Source organism: Oncorhynchus masou, chromosome 10, assembly GCF_036934945.1.
Source record: "Oncorhynchus masou masou isolate Uvic2021 chromosome 10, UVic_Omas_1.1, whole genome shotgun sequence".
Classification (NCBI taxonomy): domain Eukaryota; kingdom Metazoa; phylum Chordata; class Actinopteri; order Salmoniformes; family Salmonidae; genus Oncorhynchus; species Oncorhynchus masou.
This window is the reverse complement of record NC_088221.1, coordinates 11,819,650-11,839,719: the sequence shown is the minus strand read 5'-3', so window position 1 is coordinate 11,839,719 and position 20,070 is coordinate 11,819,650. Positions and strand designations below refer to the sequence as shown.

Below are 20,070 nucleotides of genomic sequence, written 5' to 3'. Positions count from 1 at the left end.
TTGAAGAAACTTTCAAAGTTCTTGAAATTAATCTGATTGACCTTCATGTCTTAAAGTAATGATGGATTGTCATTTCTCTTTGCTTATTTGAGCTGTTCTTGCCATAATATGGACTTGGTATTTAACCAAATAGGGCTATCTTCTGTATAACACCCCTACTTTGTCACAACACAACTGATTGGCGTTAAGAAGGAAGGAAATTCCACAAATTAACGTTGAACAAGGCACACCTGTTAATTGAAATGCATTCCAGGTGACTTCCTAATGAAGCTGGTTGAGAGAATGCCAAGAGTGTGGAAAGCTGTCATCAAAGCAATGAGTGGTTACTTTGAAGAATCTCAAACATAAAATATGTTTTGATTTGCTTAAATACTTTTTGGGTAACTACAGGATTCCATCTGTGTTATTTCATATCCCAACTAAAACCCATGGATTACCGACAACATCTGCATCGAGCTAAAGGCTAGAGCTGCCGCTTTCAAGGAGCGGGACACTAATCCGGACGCTTATAAGAAATCCCGCTATGCCCTCAGATGAACCATCAAACAAGCAAAGCGTCAATACAGGATTAAGATTGAATCCTACTACACCGGCTCTGATGCTCTTCGGATGTGGCAGCACTTGAAAACTATTACAGACTACATACGGAAACCCAGCCATGAGCTGCCCAGTGACGCGAGCCTACCAGATGAGCTAAATGCCTTTTATGCTCGCTTCAAGGCAAGCAATACTTAAGCATGGACGAGAGCACCAGTTGTTCTAGAGAACTGTGTGATAATGCTCTCGGTAGCCGATGTGAGCAAGACCTTTAAACAGGTCAACATTCACAAAGCTGTGGGGCCAGACAGATTACTAGGGTGTGTACTCAAAGCATGTAAGGACCAACTGGCAAGTGTCTTCACTGACCTTTTCAACCTCTCCCTGTCCAAGTCTGTAATACCTACATGTTTCAAGAAGACCACCACAGTCCCTGTGCCCAAAGAAGCAAAGATAACCTGCCTAAATGATTCACCACCCCTTAGCACTCACGTGTGTAGCCATGAAGTGCTTTAAAAAGCTGGTCATGGCTCACATCAACAACATCCTCCTGGATACCCTAGACCCACTCCAATTTGCCTATGTGAGAATGCTGTTCTTTGACTACAGCTCAGCGTTCAACACCATAGTGCCCACAAAGCTCTTCACTAAGCTAAGGACCCTGGGACTAAACACCTCCCTCTGCAACTGGATCCTGGACTTCCTGAAAGGCTGCCCCAGGTGGGAAGGGTAGGCAACAACACATCTGCTACGCTGATCCTCAACACGGGGGCCCCTCAGGGGTGTGTGCTTAGTCCCCTCCTGTACTCCCTGTTCACCGACGACTGCATGGAACAAACACGAATCCAACATCATCATTAAGTTTGCTGATGAAACAACAGTGGTAGGCCTGATCACCGACAACGTTGAGACAGCCTATAGGGAGGAAGTCAGAGACCTGGCAGTGTGGTGTCAGGACAACAACCTCTCCCTCAATGTGAGCAAGACAAAGGAGCTGATCTTGAACTACAGGAACAGGCCCTCATTAACATCAACAGGGCTGTAGTAGAGTTGGTTGAGAGTTTCAAGTTCCTTGGTGTTCACATCACCAACGAACTATCATGGTCCAAACACACCAAAACAGTCGTAAAGAAGGCACGACAACACATTTTCCCCCTCAGGAGACTAAAACGATTTGGCATGGGTCCCCAGATCCTCAAAAAAGTTCTACAGCTGCACCATCGAGTGCATTCTGACCGGTTGCATCACCGCCTGGTATAGTAACTGCTAGGCATCTGACCGTAGGGCGCTACAGAGGGTAGTGCGTACGGCCCAGGACATCACTGGGGCCAAGCTTCCTGCCATCCAGGACACATATACTAGGCGGTGTCAGAGGAAAGCCCCAAAAATTATCAAAGACTCCAGTCACCCAAGTCTTACACTGTTTTCTCTGTTACCGCATGGCAAGAGGTACCGGAGCGCCAAGTCTACAACCAAAAGGCTCATTAACAGCTTCTACCCCCAAGCCATAAGACTGCTGAACAATTAATCAAATGGCCACCGGATTATTTACATTGACCCCCCCTCCCAATATGTTTTTTACACTGCTGCTACTCAATGTTTATTAGCTCTGCATAGTCACTTACCTACATGTACAAATTTCCTAACTAACCTGTACCCCCGCACATTGACTTGGTAAATATTTTCTTATCACTTTCTTGAACTGCACTGTTGGTTAAGGGCTTGTAAGTAAGCATTTCACAGTAAGGTCTACACGTTGTATATGAAGCATATGACAAATAAAGTTTGATTTCATTTGAAAATAGAACCCAGGCCTTAAACCCAGACTTGGGACCACACAGCCTCCACTGAATAGCAGGCTAGTGATTGCTTTGCAATACTTGCAGTTAACCACTGATTCCTTCCAAACCACTTCATTGTTGAATTTGTGATTTCCAACTTATTGTGTAATAGTTATGTCTAATGTCCAATGAGCACTGATGCGTTTTATCTATAATTTCTCTTAATTATTTATCCTCATATGAAAAGGATTAAAAGGATTTTCCAGTAGACTGTCAACTTAATTCATGATGATGACTGCTAGCTAAGATTTTTGAAAGTATCAGTCCAATCAAAGCTACTGTAGATATGTCATTTGACGTTAATTTATCTGTGGCCAATGAACTCGAGTCTTCTTGGATGGGCACTTCTAATGTAACTCTATGGCAGGACCTAAGGGGCTAGAGTTTTCTAGCCTTAGATTTGGCAGTGACATAGTGTCCCCATGAGTGACAGAACACTGAGCCAATCACGGTGCAACTAGAGAACATTACCAACCCCTGCACTCTGTATTATTCGCTGGCAGCCCCACCACCACAGAAAGCAATGAGCTCAAGGAGTATGAATACTTTCTGAAGGCCCTGTATATGTATTTCTGTGACACCTGAGGCCCTACTTAAAACCAGGCCAAGGTCTCCAGGTCAAGTCAAAAACATCTTCTTTTATGAACAGTCTTGGAGCGAAATATTTGATTTATTTCACACATTAATCATGTATCGTGACTTTATAGTAAAAATATATATGTTTGGTTTTAACCCGCAACCTGGACTTTGTGGTTGATTGATTGTGACTCTAGGTTGCCCTCTAGTGTGGTAACGCACCTCTAATAGGCTTTTCAGCTGAAGAGAGGATTTTCTTTTCTATGGCTCTTTATTTAAACCAACATTTATGTAGGCCGCAGTATTGTGATCTATTTGTCCATGGGCGAGGTTGATGGGTTTTATTTAACAAATTATGTGATTCAGTAGCATACTGAAAGGGTCCTGGAAACGCCTGCGCTTATGCATCTCTGGCGGTTGTGTTTCATTGGGGTGGAGCTAGAGACCATTGACACGTAAGAATCCTGCTTTAATTTTATGGAAGAGGCTACGTAGGCCTACATCTTTTTAGTAGCGAAGAATGGTATTTTTTAATATAGCCAGCTACTAATATTTTTTATTTGGTTTGATGTACATAATTATCCAACGCGACTAAATTAGGCTGTAGAAAGGGCCTACATAGTCGACGTTGAGAATGAGATTCTCAATGTTTATTTCTCTGCTGAGGCCGATCGGGCCGGTTATTATCGGTATTTCTTTGGGATTTACCTTAAGTTTACTTAGTGTGAATTGGGTGGAGGAGTCTTGTTTCCTCAACGGGAAAGCGAGTGAAGAAATAAGTTTGTCCCAAGACGGGAATTCAAAAGGAGCAAGGAGACCCAATTCGATATCGACGGTCAAAGATGTGGACGCCGAGGAAGATTTTGAGCCAAGAATAGTGCCATATAAACCTGTCCAACAAAGCAAACCAAATAAACTTTTTCGGTAAGGATTCAAAGATCATGGTTGAAACCGGAATAGGTTAAATGTATTATTATAAACATGCCACAACAGTGTAGCCTAGATCTTGTTTTTCCAGTTGACTGTGATGTCTGCCATTATTGCCCCCGATATCTTCAGCATGGATATTAGGCTATGTTACCAGTTTTCCCAGGAAAACTCGTTACAATGTTGCCAATTGTCCTTCAGCAGTATGTGAGCCTAGGTTAATTAGGCATGGTTGTTTCCCCATCTTTATCCGTTTTTCAATTGGTTTGCAGTGTCTTTAACTCCTACACCTATTAGATGTCAAGCACACTTAAACAAGATCAGACAATTTATGAACAATATGCTTTTTTTATGTAGGAAATTAGCACAATGACATGTAATATCACATTGGAAATCAGTCAGTATTGGAGTAGGCTGTTATTGTGCCCACAAAAACAAAAATATATTTGAAAGGCCAACATTCCTGAAATGTAGAACTAATTTCTACATCCTTCACCCTATCTGTGGCTTTCAGTCTCCAGCTACCAGAGTACACACAGTATTTTTCGCCATAACAAACTAATGCATTTTTTTTATTGATATAGTCTACCTACTGTATGTGAAAGAATATCCTAAGAATGGCTTGCTTTGAACATTGAACCATGTGCTTGACTGACCTTGTGTAGCATGCACAGCCAAGTTGTTCTGGTGTATTTACCCTTAGCCATGAATTTATTTTCAGCAGTATTTGGGCAAATAACGATGGCTTAGGAGTAACTATAACTAAACAATGTTATTTTACAACTTTATTCTGTGCTGTAACATGACTGACTTAGTCCTCCGGGTCCCTGGTGGGCCATAAAGGCTGTAACAACTTTCTGCCACTGGCTTCTATCTTTGGCTACAGCTTGAAGAGACCCACCTCTACAAGCTCAGCCTGCAACACGAATAACTGCCTAAATGTTATCAGACAAAATATGCAAGGATGTTTTCTCATCATGACCTTTCACAACAGTGTCTGTGTAACACTATTTGGTTTGATCTGAATAAAATGTAAAAAAAACAACAACATAAAAACAGGTATTTTTAGTTTTAATTCATTTCATGGGGTTATAGGATTTTTTTTTTGCTCCTACTCATGGACAGCTAGCCAGTAAACGACAGTAAACGAGATGTACTAGGTAGATGCGTTTGTATTTCTATTATCACACAGACGGGTTGCTCCATTGCATGAGATAAAGCTTTGAGCTGCTGGGCCAGGGCCGTCCTCTGGTACGGACTCTTCAATCTTGGACTCTGTCCAATGACCAGGTTTCAAAGACAGACAATCCTTAATCATATCCCAGAAGAACACTGGACCATGACTTCAATTAACCATAGCAAAACAATTACTGATAGGCTTATCTACTGTGTGAATGTTTGCAAGTGTTGAGCACAAGAACATGCATGAAAGGGTTGCTTTCACAATGATGAACGAAGACTTTAAAAGTTCATTCTTTAAATCATTGAAATGCTGAGCTGCAATATAATTACTAGTATCTTTGCTGTGCTGTCTATAAATATATGGACAATAACACATGTTATGTTTTTCTATACTTGTTTCTCTAGCTTTATCTTTTCACATTGAACATAGCAGCAATCACTTCATGAGAGTGTGTATGTTTTCCAGGGCTAAGTACATCAGTACAGAGCTGGGGATCCGGCAGCGCCTCTTCGTAGGGATCCTGACGTCCAAAAGCACCATCAACACATTGGGAGTAGCCGTGAACCGCACCATCAGCCACCACCTGGACACTGTCGTCTTCTTCACCGGCATGCGCAACCGCAAAGTGCCCCACGGCATGTTCGTGGTCACCCATGGAGACGAGAGGCTCATATGGAACATGTTCCAGACCATCAAGTACATCTTGGAGCACTATGTCCATGAGTATGACTGGTTCTATCTGGCCCAGGACGACACCTACACCGAGGCAGACCGGATCAAACAGCTGGTGGCTCACCTGAGCATGGACCGGGAGCTTTACATGGGCAGCCCTGAGGAGTTTATAGGTGGTGAGATGGAGGGGAGGTACTGCTACGGTGGTTTCGGATACATTCTCTCCCGTACCCTGTTGCTCCGGCTCAAACCCTTCCTGGAGAACTGTAGGAATGACATCCTGAGCGCCAGGCCTGACGAGTGGCTGGGCAGATGCATCATTGATTATGCCAACACCAACTGTGTGGATGAGCATGAGGTAGGTTATGTATTATGGTCTTGTACAATTAAGTTGCAATGGCGAGAGTTATGTTCTATGGGTTTATGTTCCCTTTGTCCAAGATATTAGGCCTAGTCCTAGACTAAAATGCATTCTTAAGAGATTCTCTATTCTAAGTGTTTTTGTTTTGTCCATGACGAGGCTTAATCTGTGTCCGAGAAAGCAGCCCCAAGTGTTTGTCAGGAAGTGAATGTTTCTTGTGTCAACGTACCAGACCTGGGTTGAATACGTATGTTAAATACTTGAGCGACACTTGATTTAGTTCATCCGGTACAATGGAACAAATGGAATAGTCACAAAGTGGACATTTAAGTATTTTACATATGCATTTGGCTCAGATGTGCTCTGAGTTGAAACCCTAAGTCAACTGTCTTTCACTGGCCACTCCCCCAAAAAGATGAAACGGAGCCTGACTTTATGAGGCCTCATAAACTTTACACAGCCCTCTAACATGTAACTCAATCCGTTAGTGTAATAGGCTGGTTCCTGCTCAGTGAAAGCTGGAGACACACACACACACACACACACACACACACAATATAGCAACTATTGATGACGGTATACTACAACATCAACATAAGATCCATCTTTCAAGATCCACCAGCCTCATATTCAAACACTTTATTTCAAACCACATATGTCTTGAAATAAAAAAATAAAAATAAAATAGTGATATCTATAGAATAAGGCATGTTGCACCGTAGTAGTGCTATAACATAGTCATAACATCCGTAAGTGTTAACACCGCATGTTCTATAGAGACAGAGAGTTGGCTGGCTGGCTGTCTTTGTCTTCACACTGTGGCCCCTGATGGTCCTCTCTGCTGTGAAAGGGAGCTTTGCTTCTCCTGTTCTGCACTGACAGTCAGTGCCCCAGTGGAGTTCTGTCTCAGTCACACCGCTTGTCCAAGTGACAGTTTAAAGACTGTGTACCTTTAAACTAACTACACTGATTTAATTTATTTGTATATGTTACCCTTTTTGGCTCATTGTGTGGCCCTTTCACATTACACCAGAATTTGTTCCTACACTACACCATTCTATAACAATACTATTTTAGAACCTTTTTACATAATGAGTAGTTAATTCAAGGCAGTTTGAGTGTGCCTAAACCTTTCTCTGTGGTATGTTAACTTCTATACAATTTTCTCTCCTGTGGTCTGGCATTTGAGCAGGAAAACATGTTGCTTAAGAGTCTGTAGTGGAACAGAAACAGAGGGCCTGTTTCACTCCTGCACCGTTGGTCATCATGCCTCAGGGCCAGCACGACTCCAGCAGGGACCGACCTATCTATGAAGGGAGAAGTAGGGGAAAGGTCAGAAGGAAAAAAAAAACGGGAGAGTGTTATTTGGAAGTGTGACTCACATTCCAAAGAACTGTGTTAGAGTATATTTAAAAAAAGGTTACTCAGTTATGTGTAGCAGTGACATGTTCATTAGATCTTTGCAACTCTTGAGATGTTTAGTTGACACATTTTACAGTCCGACGGTCGGTGACCTCTGCTCATGCGGCTTAATTCTTTGTTCTTTTAATAGCTTGATCAGATCGGATTCACTTTTTCTTCCGACCCCTTCCTAATTGGTTATCTTCTTAACGTGTGTACTGTGTTTATCCTAAATGGTCGTCGCTTTAGATTAAGTGGAGTCTTATTACTTATTATGGTCATTTAGGTGTTATTCGTACACTGATTCCTCTTAAGTTGTTGACACCATACATTCTAGCATTGTTGTTCCCATGAAGCCATTTCAATTAATTTTTTTTAATAAGGGCATGTCCAGGTAAAAGGACCCATGAGAACCAACATGTAACGTTCATAGAAGTTCATGTCAAATCTGGTGTCAGCTAAGTATATATATATTTTTTTAAATTAAGGCATATTATTTTTTCAACCATTTTCTATCCTAAATATTAGGAACAGGCAAGGGTTTTGATTTCTGGTCAAACAGATGGAAAAGGGATCTTTACAAAAATTACCAGAAATATTCTTAAATTATTAGAAATACTGCAGGGTCCAAAATGATTGATACCCTTGATAAAGGTTAGCAAAAATGACTGTATAAAATAAATAATTCAAATACTGAGCTATATTGTATGCTAAACAAATTGGGAAATTATTTTATACGAATACAATTGCTCAGAGAATGGTTTTGTTTAAAAACGTATACTTTTTTTAAATCAAAAAGTTAGGGGTCAAGATTCACACCCTTGTTTTCAACACCTCACCGTGCGACGATAACGACACAGCCTTTTTCTAAAATCCTTCCAGGTACTTGATATCCTTCGTCTGTTCTTACTGACTGCACTCTTCAATTATGTCGTATACTGATTGAGAGGATCGGGTCTGTCTGTCTGTCTAGCAGCACAGCCAATTTGCCCATATAGTGTGAGCACTGGGAGTATAGGCTACATTATATTAGCTCCCCACTCATACTGCATAGAAGTTAACACACTTAAATAATGCAATATGTAGAAACTTATTTACTGTTCGCAAAACAATGTCCATACAGTCTAGAACACTTTACAATGCAAGAAGATACCGGTAGCTTCCAGCTTTTTTTAGGCTAACTTTCCTTGCTAGCTTACAGCAGAAGTGAACATCAATTCACTACCCTAGTACTTTGTTTATGATAATGCGAGCCATAATCAAAATATGCTGATTTCAAAGCTGACACCAAAACACTTTTAATTCAGTTAATTGTTTCTCCCTCACGTCTAAAGATGGCCTACTTTTGTCTGTGTCACATCCTTCCCATCACCGGTCTCAACTGACTGTGGGAATGTGCCTTGTGAATGGCGTCATTACTGGGTCTTTCAGAGAGAGGGCACTTTTTATAAAGTAATACATTTCTACTTCTATGAAAATGTTGTTGATCAGTACAATAAAATAAGTCCCAAATGGAAGGGACACAGATTGTTTGTTTGTAATCTGTAGCCCCATGAAATCAGTGCAAACAAGCTCAAAAACTCAATACATGCACACACACCTATTTAATATGCATTCACCTGTATTGTTAATAGCCCTGGGTTACTTCTTGATTCACACAGTTTATCAATAGAAATGTACCACTCAAATAAATGATTACCATTATGTTATTAAGTAGTTAGAGTCAAATGAATAGTTTTAGTGTATAATTGATTCATTAATGCAGACATGGCAATCTCAGAATTTATTTTGCATCATATTTCAAATGTAATGACATTGAACTCAAAAGATGCCTAACGATTGAACAGAGCAGTAGCTAATTTTATTTGTCTGGAACATGTGCCATTCTGTGACTTTTGCTAATTTGCATTTTTTTGCCATGGTATTGTTTTGGTATCAAGTATCATGATGGTATAAAGTCAAAAAATCTGGTATCGTGACAACACTATTTTGTTACGTGAAATGAGAATGCATGAGCATAAAAGAACCCCACGCCCACGCCTGGATCTTTGCTGTTATGGGGCTATTTTGCTTCCACTGTTCCTGGGGCCCTTGTTAAAGTTAAAACATAAAAAGAAAACTGGCCTCCAGAGTGGCGCAGCAGTCTAAGCCACTGCATCGCGGTGTTGCGGCGTAACTGCAGCCTGGGGTTTGACCAGGAGTCCCATAGGGCGGTGCACAATTGGCCCAGCGTCGTCTGGGTTAGGGGAGAGTTTGGCTGGGGGGGCTTGTCTCATTACGCTCTAGCGACTCCTTGTTGGGGGCCGGGTGCCAGCAGGCTGACTTCAGTCGTCAGTTGAATAGCGTGTACTCCGACACATTGGTGCAGCTGGATTCCGGGTTAAGCGAGTGGGTGTTAAGAAGCTTGGTGGGTCTTGTTTCATAGGATGTATGACTCAACCTTTGCCTCTCCTGAGCCCGTTGGGGAGTCACAGCGATGAGACGAGATCATAATCATGAAATTTGGGAGATGAAGGGGGTTAAAATGATTAAAATGTTCTTTCCCATTTAGTTTAATTTGATTCAAAACCAAACAGTGTCCCCTCCCCCAATGAAGGCTGTTTTTTTTGTCCTACCCAATGCATTCGCCAAGTAGCAGCCTATGGAAAAAGGATTTGGCTCGTGAGACTGTTTTCAAATAAATATGAATCCCCAAAGCATTACTAAAAGATAAGTTTGGGAGCAGCAAAACAGTGAGCAGACATCACCTTTTGAACATTATTTCAGCCAGCTCCCATTATTTTTTTATTGTGCGTTAAACCCCCTCTATCTACATGTGTCCATATGCCCATTAGTAACAAGATATGAGATGATGGCGGTGACCCTCGTATTTAGAAACATTTACGTTATTTTCCTGTAACAATGGCTTGTTTTCCATTTCATTTGATTAAAAACCTCAACTTTATGGTTGAGAACATCCATGGCTCACATGGAATGCAATTTAGAAGCTGTCTGCTATTCCTGGAGACGTGCAAATGCGATCTGTATGATCCTTCCTGATTTTTCTAAAACATTACATTTAGGAGCAGTAGCCTATAACGGAGTGGACATTCTACCTTTCTCTTTATATTGGCTCCTGTGAAAAGTTTGGATGCGTGTAAAACCTATCATAGTCTACATTGACTGGTGTATGTACTATATTTTAACATAGCCTATTTAAAACAAGTTGTTTAGTTTTGATTATAATTATTATTATTTTCCCCAGCAATATCAATAGTGACTTTAATCTTGTTTATATACAACGTTTGGCATGTCCATGGCTCAGACATGGCAGAAATGACATAATTTACAGTAGGCCTAGCCCCTATATCAGTGTGAATGCTATGTTAAACAGTGTTGAACTCTTGCAATTACATAGAACAATGTGGACCGCAAACACATTCAAGATATTTAGCAAAGATAGGTTAGGCCTACATTTAAAAAAAATGTTCTGTAGGCTATTTAACAAACTAGGTTATAACGGACTAACATTCAAATTGGAGTTGATGGCAATGCAAGACATAAAAGACCAGAAATATACACACCTTGAAGCAACCACATATTTAGCCCTGGAGCATGTTCTGATTGGCCTCAACACACCTACAACTTATTTATTAATCAAAACCCAGCCCTTTCTCGCCACCGCCAGCTACTGCGCCCATAATTCCAACTGTGAAAATAGCTCAAATATTTCTGACACACCCCTAGACCTTTAGTGCTACCACCAGCGCTAAGATTTACATTGCATTAGGTTTGTTGAAATACAGCCCCAAAATGTATAACTCAGTCTTTATGTTTTCACCCAATTCCCACTTTGCTAAATGTGTGTCGACCTTTGTTTTCAGGGGCTGCAATACTACCATTACGAGATGGGCAAGAACTCAGATCCGAGTAAGGAGGACAATATGCAGTTTAAAAATGCCTTGACTGTCCACCCGGTGTCTGACCCTGAGCAGATGTATAGACTACACAAGCACTTCACTGAGATCGAACTGCAGAGGACATACGATGAGATTGAGAAGCTGCAGGTAAAAACAGTCTAAACCTGAACACCACAAAACATCCTCTGTTCAGTGAACACTGACTGTAGTCTGTCTCCCTGTCTTGTTTTAATTTATCAAACGCCGAAGGCTTATTTATTTCGGTACTGTTCGGTGATGTTTGTTTTGTGAATGACTCGGCTGTCTTGGTTGAACATAAGCAGCATTTAATTGTAGCCATACAATATCACTGAGTACAGTTACATGAACACAATTATTGTGGTAATAGAATATTGTGAATAGTCAGATTAATATAATAGTTTGATTTTAATCATCTACATGCTTTGCAATAATTACTATTTCCCTAATAATCCTGTTTACAAGGGCACGTCTGAAATCATTTGATAAATGCAGAAAATCGCCAATCAAAATCAAGCGACCATGTTAGTTTTGTGAAGCCCGCTTGATTCTGAGTTTGGATATGTAACGTTTGTATGTGAACTATTTCTAAGATGCATACTTTCAGTTTTTCCAAACTCACTTCACTCGCGCGAAAGAAGGACGCTTGCATTGTTTATGCACATGCACAGATCAAATATACGGCTGTAACCTAGGTGTTTTAATCGACGTATGCTTACTTCTATTATGACCTTACACCGATTAAGACAAGCAGAGTAAGGTGTTTACATGACTAATGCCATACTCGGCCTATTGCCATAATCAGTTCAATATCAAGTTATTACTGTGCATGTAAACATACTCACGGTCAGCTTTTGACTTTACAGAGGTATTTTATTTCTTTACATCTGTATCCACAGACGGAGATAAAGAATGTGAGTGAAGTGGCTTATGATGGCAACCGGAACGCCCAGTGGCCCATTGGGATCAATCCTCCCTTTGAGCCCAAGTCTCGCTTCGAGGTCCTTCGATGGGACTACTTCACAGAGGAACAGGTGTATTCATGCATCGACGGCTTCCCCAAGTGTGAACTGCGCGGTATTGATCGTTTGGACGTGGCCGACGTCATCGAGATAGCCATGGGGGAGCTGAACAAGAAGTACAAGCCTGTCCTCCACTTGAAGAAGCAGCAGCTGATCAATGGCTACCGGCGCTTCGACCCCACTCGGGGCATGGAGTACACCCTGGACCTGCAGCTGGAGGTAGTCAACCAGAAAGGTCACAGTAGCTCCATCACCAAGAGGGTCCACCTGGTGCGTCCCCTGAGTCGCATCGAGATCATCCCCATGCCTTATGTCACAGAGGCCACCAGAGTTCACATCATCTTACCGCTGAACGTTCAGGATCGAGATTACGTCAACCATTTTCTTGAAGTGTTGGCCGCAAATTCATTTGAGACCAGTGAAAACGCCATCTTGACTTTCCTGTTCATCTACGACCCATTCGAGGCCCAGCAGGTCAACCAGAATGACATCTTCGCCAGTGTTAAAACCCAGATCAATGCCTACGAACGCAAGTATCCAACGGTGAAGATCCCGTGGATAAGTGTCAAGACCGAAACCCCCTCTCAAATCAAATTCATGGACATCATCTCGAAGAAGCACCCAGTAGACACTCTGTTCTTCATCACTAACGTCAACACCAACGTCAACTCAGAGTTCCTCAACCGATGCCGCATGAACTCCATCAACAACTGGCAGGTGTTCTTCCCAATCCACTTCCAGGACTACAACCCAGACATTGCCTTCCATAACCAGGAGCCCCCACCCTCAGTAGACCTGGTCAAGGACGCCGGACACTTTGACCGCAGTTCGTTCGAGGAGGCGTGCTTCTACAACACTGACTACATGGCGACGCGCACACGCATGGCCTCCGACGTGCAGGAGAACGAGGAGATCCTGGAGACCTTGGATATCTACGATATGTTTGTCAGGTACTCAACCCTGCATGTGTTCAGGGCTGTGGAGCCAGCCTTGCACCAGAAGTACCACTACCAGGCCTGTAACCCTCGGCTCAGTGAGGACATCTACCACAGGTGTGTCCAGAGCAACCTGGATGGCCTGGGAGCCCGTTCCCAGCTCGCCATGCTGTTATTTGAACAAGAACAAGGAAATAGCACTTGATCACACCTCGCTTAGAAACTTCACCTTGAATGTGTGTGTGATTGGGTGTATGTGAATGTGTGTGTGCATGTTTGTGTGTTTGCGTGCGTGTGATTGTGTGCATGTCTGTTTTAAAACTAGTGCAGTACATTCCTATTTTTTTTTTTTTACTGAATACAAAAAACCATGCTGGAACCAAATGGGGTGGTTTTGAACATTGAAAGTATTTTAAACCTTTGATTGGTGGTCATGCAGAGATGCCTATACCAATATTTTTTAATATATTAGAAAAGTTCTACATACATTTGATGTTGCTCTCAAGGGTATGACTTTTAACCTGCACAGCTTTTGATACTTGGTCCTTTGCAGTTTAGTAATCACTACTAAAGCACATCTCAATATTTGTGCCTTTTAATGTCTGTCGGTCCTCTTGTATTTTCATGTCCCTTGTCACATCAAGCAAAAAGTAGATTTACATGTACACATTTATCAATATTTGAGGCCTCATATTTCCACACTACACAATTCATATTTTAATGTGTAAGCTGGCATCTGAAAAATAGATTCACTCTACTCAAAGATGTTAAACGGAAGAAAGCTTTATGACACTGACGTAATCAGATGCACCGTGAGATTACTGTTAGGTTAAGAGGATTGGACATTATCTGTCGGTACTGTAGGTCCCCGTAGGTGAGATAGAAAACTACTCCTCTAGGGGTCTCTTTAGGAGGTTGCAGCATTACACATTCTTTAAAAAATAAAATAAAAAGCATATGATTGTCTGTTATTTAGAATAGGAAATCATGTCATCTTTATCTGTTACATTTCTATCTGCAACACTCTAGACATTTCACCCCTCTGAATACACGGTTAGATACTGTACTTTTTCTCTGACCATATTGCTGGAGATTCCTTGAAAATAACTGAGGTCAACTTTGTGACTGGACTAGTTCACATAAGTTGCTGGTTTCAGTATGTACCACACTAAAATGTCATCTCAATATATTAAAGTAGCAATTTGAAAGCAGTTGCATTTTAAGAATGTAGTTATTGAGGGCAATCAGGATTGCGGTTTGTAATGTATACGTTGGTAGTCAACGTTGTAACATGAATAATATTACATTTCTATTAAATTTCTATTGCATCGGAATATACCTGAAGATATACAGTTGAAGTCGGAAGTGTATGTAAATACACCTTAGCATTTCAACTCAGTTTTTCACAATTCCTGACATTTAATCCGACAAAAAATTCCCTGTCTTAGGTCAGTTAGGATCACCACTTTATTTTAAGAATGTGAAATGTCAGAATAATTGTTGTGATTTTTTTCAGCTTTTATTTCTGTCATCACATTCCCAGTGGGTCAGAAGTTTACATACACTCAATTAGTATTTGGTAGCGTTGCCTCTAAGTTGTTTAACTTGAGTCAAACGTTTTGGGTAGCCTTCCACAAGCTTCCCACAATAAGTTGTGTAAATTTTGGCCTATTCCTCCTTACAGAGCTGGTGTAACTGAGTCAGGTTTGTAGGCCTCCTTGCTCGCACACGCTTTTTCAGTTCTGCCCACAAATGTTCTATAGGGTTGAGGTCAAGGCTTTGTGATGGCAACTCCAATACCTTGACTTTGTAATTCCTTTAGCCATTTTGCCACAACTTTGGAACTATGCTTGGGGTAATTGTCCATTTGGAAGACCCATTTGTGACCAAGCTTTAACTTCCTGACCTGATGTCTTGAAATGTTGCTTCAATATATCCACATACTTTTCTTTCCTCATGATGTGCTCTATTTTGTGAAGTGCACCAGACCGACCCCCTGCAACAAAGCACCCCCACAACATGATTCTGCCTCCCCGGTGCTTCACGGTTGGGATAGTGTTCTTCAGCTTGCAAGCCTCCCCTTTTTCCTCCAAACACAACGATGGTCATTATGACCAAACAGTTCTATTTTTGTTTCATCGGGCCAGAGAACATTTCTCCAAAAAGTACAATCTTTGTCCCCATGTGCAGTTGCAAACCGTAGTCTGGCTTTTTTATGGCGTTTTTGGAGCAGTAAAACCGTAGTCGGGCGGTTGTATGGCAATTCTGGAGCACAACCAGACTTGTGGAGGTCTACAAAACTTCTTCTGAGGTCTTGGCTGATTTCTTTTGATTTTCCCATGATGTCAAGCAAAGAGGCACTGAGTTTGAAGGTAGGCCTTGAAATACATCCACAGGTACACCTCCAATTGATTCAACTTATGTCAATTAGCCTATTAGAAGCTTCTAAAGCCATGACACCATTTTCTGGAATTTTCCAAGCTGTTTAAAGGCACAGTGAACTTAGTGTATGTGAACTTCTGACCCACTGGAATTGTGATACAGTGAAATAATCTGCCTGTAAACAATTGTTGGGAAAATGACTTGTGACATGCACAAAGTACATGTCCTAACAAACTTGCCAAAACTATAGTTTGATAAGACATTTGTGGAGTGGTTGTAAAACCTGTTTTAATGACTCCAACCTGAGTGTATGTAAACTTCCGACTTCAACTGTACATAGTTTGAATATTGACATTTCCCTGCAACATTTCTGCCAAGTTATAATAATAATTACAATTATTATTATAATTATTGTGTGTATATGTACATTTCCATGGTACCACATTGTAGCCCTCAATATGTAATAGTTTGGCATCAAGCAAATAGCTGTACACTGCAATTTCCACTCAGTATAGTGCAAACAGAGGCCTTTTGAGTGGGTGCAGCAGGTACCAGTAACCTGAGAAGTAAAATATGTGCAATACTGTAGAGATATATATATATAACTGTCCATTCAAGGACAGGGATTTTATTTGTTTGACATGTGTTGCAAATTGAGAATATGTTCTAAAGTTATATTTATAAAGCTTATACCAAGCCAATATCCTTTGTAACACTGAATGTGACATGGCCTACATTTATGGTAGACAGTGAAATGACGTTGCAACGAGTAGCAGCGCAGATGTTGCGATGAGACGCAAGACTTTGTTCTCATACAGTCACACATAGTATCTGCGCGTGTGTCTGGGTTCGTACGGGACGAAACTGCTGAGAAGTTTAGCCTCGCGCTTCAACGCTCTTATTTGTTGCGGAAGTTGACCCACTATGTTGTTGACTTTGTGCATCTTATGTCCTTTCGCTGAGTCTACAGTACCTTTTTTAAGACTTTACTGACATTACTGTTTTGTGTATAAATTAATACACTACATTTTAAAGATTTGATTTGTATTATACTGAAAGAAATACTATGGACACTGAATCTATCATGAAATGAATACATACTAAAAAGAAACAACCAAATGCCCTTGTAAATCTACATGTACAGTGCCTTCAGAAAGTGTTCACACCCTTTTTTACTTTTGTGTAACTGATCTACACAATACTCCATAATGTCAATGTGGAATTTGGTTTGTGGAACATTTTAGAAAGGAATAAAAAAATGAAAAGTCAATAAGTATTCAACCCCTTTGTTATGGCAAGCATAGATAAGCACATTTTTACTCCTGAACTTAACGAATCACGTAAGTTGCATGGACTCATTCTGTGTGCAATAATAGTGTTTAACATACTTTTTGAATGCTACCTCATCTCTGTACCCCACACATACAATGAATTATATGTAACTTCCCTCAGTCGAGTAGTGAATTTCCAACACAGATTCAACCACAAAGATGTGGGAGGTTTTTCAATGCCTCACTAATTACACTTTGGATGGTGTATCAATACACTCGAAAGATACAGCCGTCCTTCCTAACTCAGTTGCTGGAGAGGAAGGAAACTGCTAAGGGATTTCACTATGAAGCCAATGGTGATTTTAAAATGGCTGTGATAGGAAAAACTAAGGATGGATCAACAATGTAGTTACTCCCCAGTACTAGCCTAATTGAGTGAAAGGAAACCTGTGCAGAAAAAAACTATTCCAAAACAGGCATCCTGTTTGTAATAAGGCACTAAAGTAATACTGCAAAAAATGTGGCAAAGCAATTAACTTTTTGTCCTGAATACAAAGTGTCATGTTTGGGGAAAATCCAATAAAGCACATTATTGAGTACCACCATCCATATTTTCAAGCATAGTGTTGGCCGCATCATGTTATGGGTGTGCTTGTAATTGTTAAGGACTGGGGAGTGTTTTCTGGATAAAAAAAGAAACGGAATGGAGCTAAGTACAGGCAAAATCCTAGAGGAAAACCTGGTTCAGTCTGCTTTCCACCAGACACTGGGAGATTAATTCACCTTTCAGCAGGACAATAACCTAAAACACAAGGCCAAATTTACGCTGGAGTTGCTTACCAAGAAGACAGGGAATGTTCCTTTAGTTGCCGAGTTAGTTTATTTACTTAGACAACCAAAAAAAGTAGATTTAACAATGAATATTGTTCTCTAGCAATGAACAACAACCAAATTGACAGAGCTTGAAGAATATTGAAAAGAATAATGGAAAAATGTTGCAAAATCCAGGTGTGGAAAGCTCTTAGAGACTTATCCAGAAAGACTCTCAGCTGTAATCACTGCCAAAGGTGCTTCTACAAAGTATTGACTCAGGGGTGTGAATACTTGTGTAATTGAGATTTCTGTATTTCATTACAAATTATCACATTTTGAATTCAGTCTAACACAAGAAAATGTGGAATAATTTGAGGGGTATGAATACTTTCTGAAAGCACTGTATATGATTTTCCAAGAGGTTTTGTAATTGCATCCAAAATATGCATGTCTATTTTGCTAGAGACCATTTGAGATTACAATACATTATGCAAATTCAGAATGATGAAGCTCAAATAGAGATTTCCATTGTTTCCCTTGTATCTGATGTGTGTAAATATAATATGTAAGGGATAATCCACGAGGGGCTATGCGTTCTATGAAAAATAATGAACAACGTGGAAGGTGTGACCTTCCACGGAGTTGCATTATTTTCCAGAGAATGCATAGAGCCCCGAGTTGAATATCCCTTTTATACCATGGCTATAATTTAACATATTTGCCACTAGAAATGTGTTAATTTGCCTGTAGAAATGTGTTCAACATCCACTGAAGTAGCTAGCAAGTTTACTAGATGGCTAGTTGCCATGGTCACCAAACAGACTTGCTAGTTTAGCTAACCAAACCAATCAGTCCTAGCTTGTTATTATGAAAATCGAATTCAACAATACCAATACTGTTTTCAATTTGACTTTTGCTTTCAAAAGCAACTAAAAAAACATGTACAAATGAGCTATTGCCATTGAATTCTACTGAGCAAATATAGCATGTGTTATTTAAGCAATAAGTCATGAGGGGGTGTGGTATATGGCCAATATACCATTACTTGTGGAGTGCTTGGATACAGCCCTTAGCTGTGGTATATTGGTCATATACCACAAACACCCAAAGGTGCCTTATTGCTATTATAAACTGGTTACAAACGTCATAAAAAAAAACATTTGTCATACCCGTGATATACCACGGCTGCCAGCCAATTGGCATTTAGGGCTCGAACCACCCATTTTAAAGAGGCAAATAATGCCCACTCTAGGATGCCCTTTGAGCCAATCTGGAAGGACTATTCAACAATGCCATGGTATGTCATCTAATTGTTATGACAAATCTTCAGTTAGTAGCTTTGTTTAGGTGAGGCGATGGCGTAATCGACATTTCCTGCTTTGCATTTTACACTGTTGACTATTCTCTGTTTACTAGCAGTGTAAGTATTGGATTCAGTCGTTTGAAGTGTCCAGTGTATGTTTCTAATGGTAGTGTTAACCTAACTCATTATTAATCTAATTGAGAAACAGTGACCAATTGGAAATTCAATCCATATCCTCCCCATAAAGCAGCTGACCCAAGTCTGTCCAGACCTATATTAAAAAGGTCCTGTGTACAGCACAAGCTGTAAATTATCCCCCCCCCCCCCGTCTACAGGACATCCGTTACAAAACAAACCACCGCAGAACACTTCCAATCTACAAATGGAAAATGAAATAAGCATTGGTAAATATTCTGTTACAAACATGTTCCATGTCATATTACTGAGTACATCACTATTGTGTAGATACAAGACTCAATGGTGTACTGAAATCCTCAATGAACTGTGAATTATGGTAATGATGGAATAAACAACTAAAGTGTGAACTTTTTGTCTTAGTTCCTTTCTTTAAGTGTGGTTTGGTAATGAACTAGCATGTACAGTAGAAATGGTGAGCGGAGCATTACATTTGGGAGGCAGTGGAGTCAGCAAAGCTAATGTTGTCCTTTAGGTGTCAGCAAAAGAGCACAATCATTCAGCCATGGTCAAATGTCAGATGTTAATCAAACAGGTGAAAGACCAAGTTACTTATATGTTCAAAACTGCACAAGTTTCAAAGCCAATACACTATATTATATTTGGTATATTCTGTATATATTAGCATATTCTGTATATCTTATCCTTCCTATTTATACTGAACCAAATTATAAATGCAACATGTAAAGTGTTAGTTTCATGAGCTGAAGTAAAAGATCCCTGAAATGTCCATA

The 20,070-nt window shown here is 40.4% G+C and overlaps 1 protein-coding gene across 1 annotated transcript; it reads left to right on the top strand.

The window, feature by feature from the left end:
- The first annotated feature begins 3,199 nt into the window (after positions 1-3,199).
- Positions 3,200-19,686, top strand: LOC135547146 (chondroitin sulfate synthase 2-like). The gene is made up of 4 exons (XM_064975858.1): positions 3,200-3,878; positions 5,530-6,094; positions 11,362-11,544; positions 12,315-19,686. The coding sequence occupies exons 1-4, from the start codon at positions 3,589-3,591 to the stop codon at positions 13,575-13,577; spliced, it is 2,301 nt and encodes a 766-aa protein (XP_064831930.1). The 5' UTR covers positions 3,200-3,588; the 3' UTR covers positions 13,578-19,686.
- The last annotated feature ends 384 nt before the right edge of the window (positions 19,687-20,070 follow it).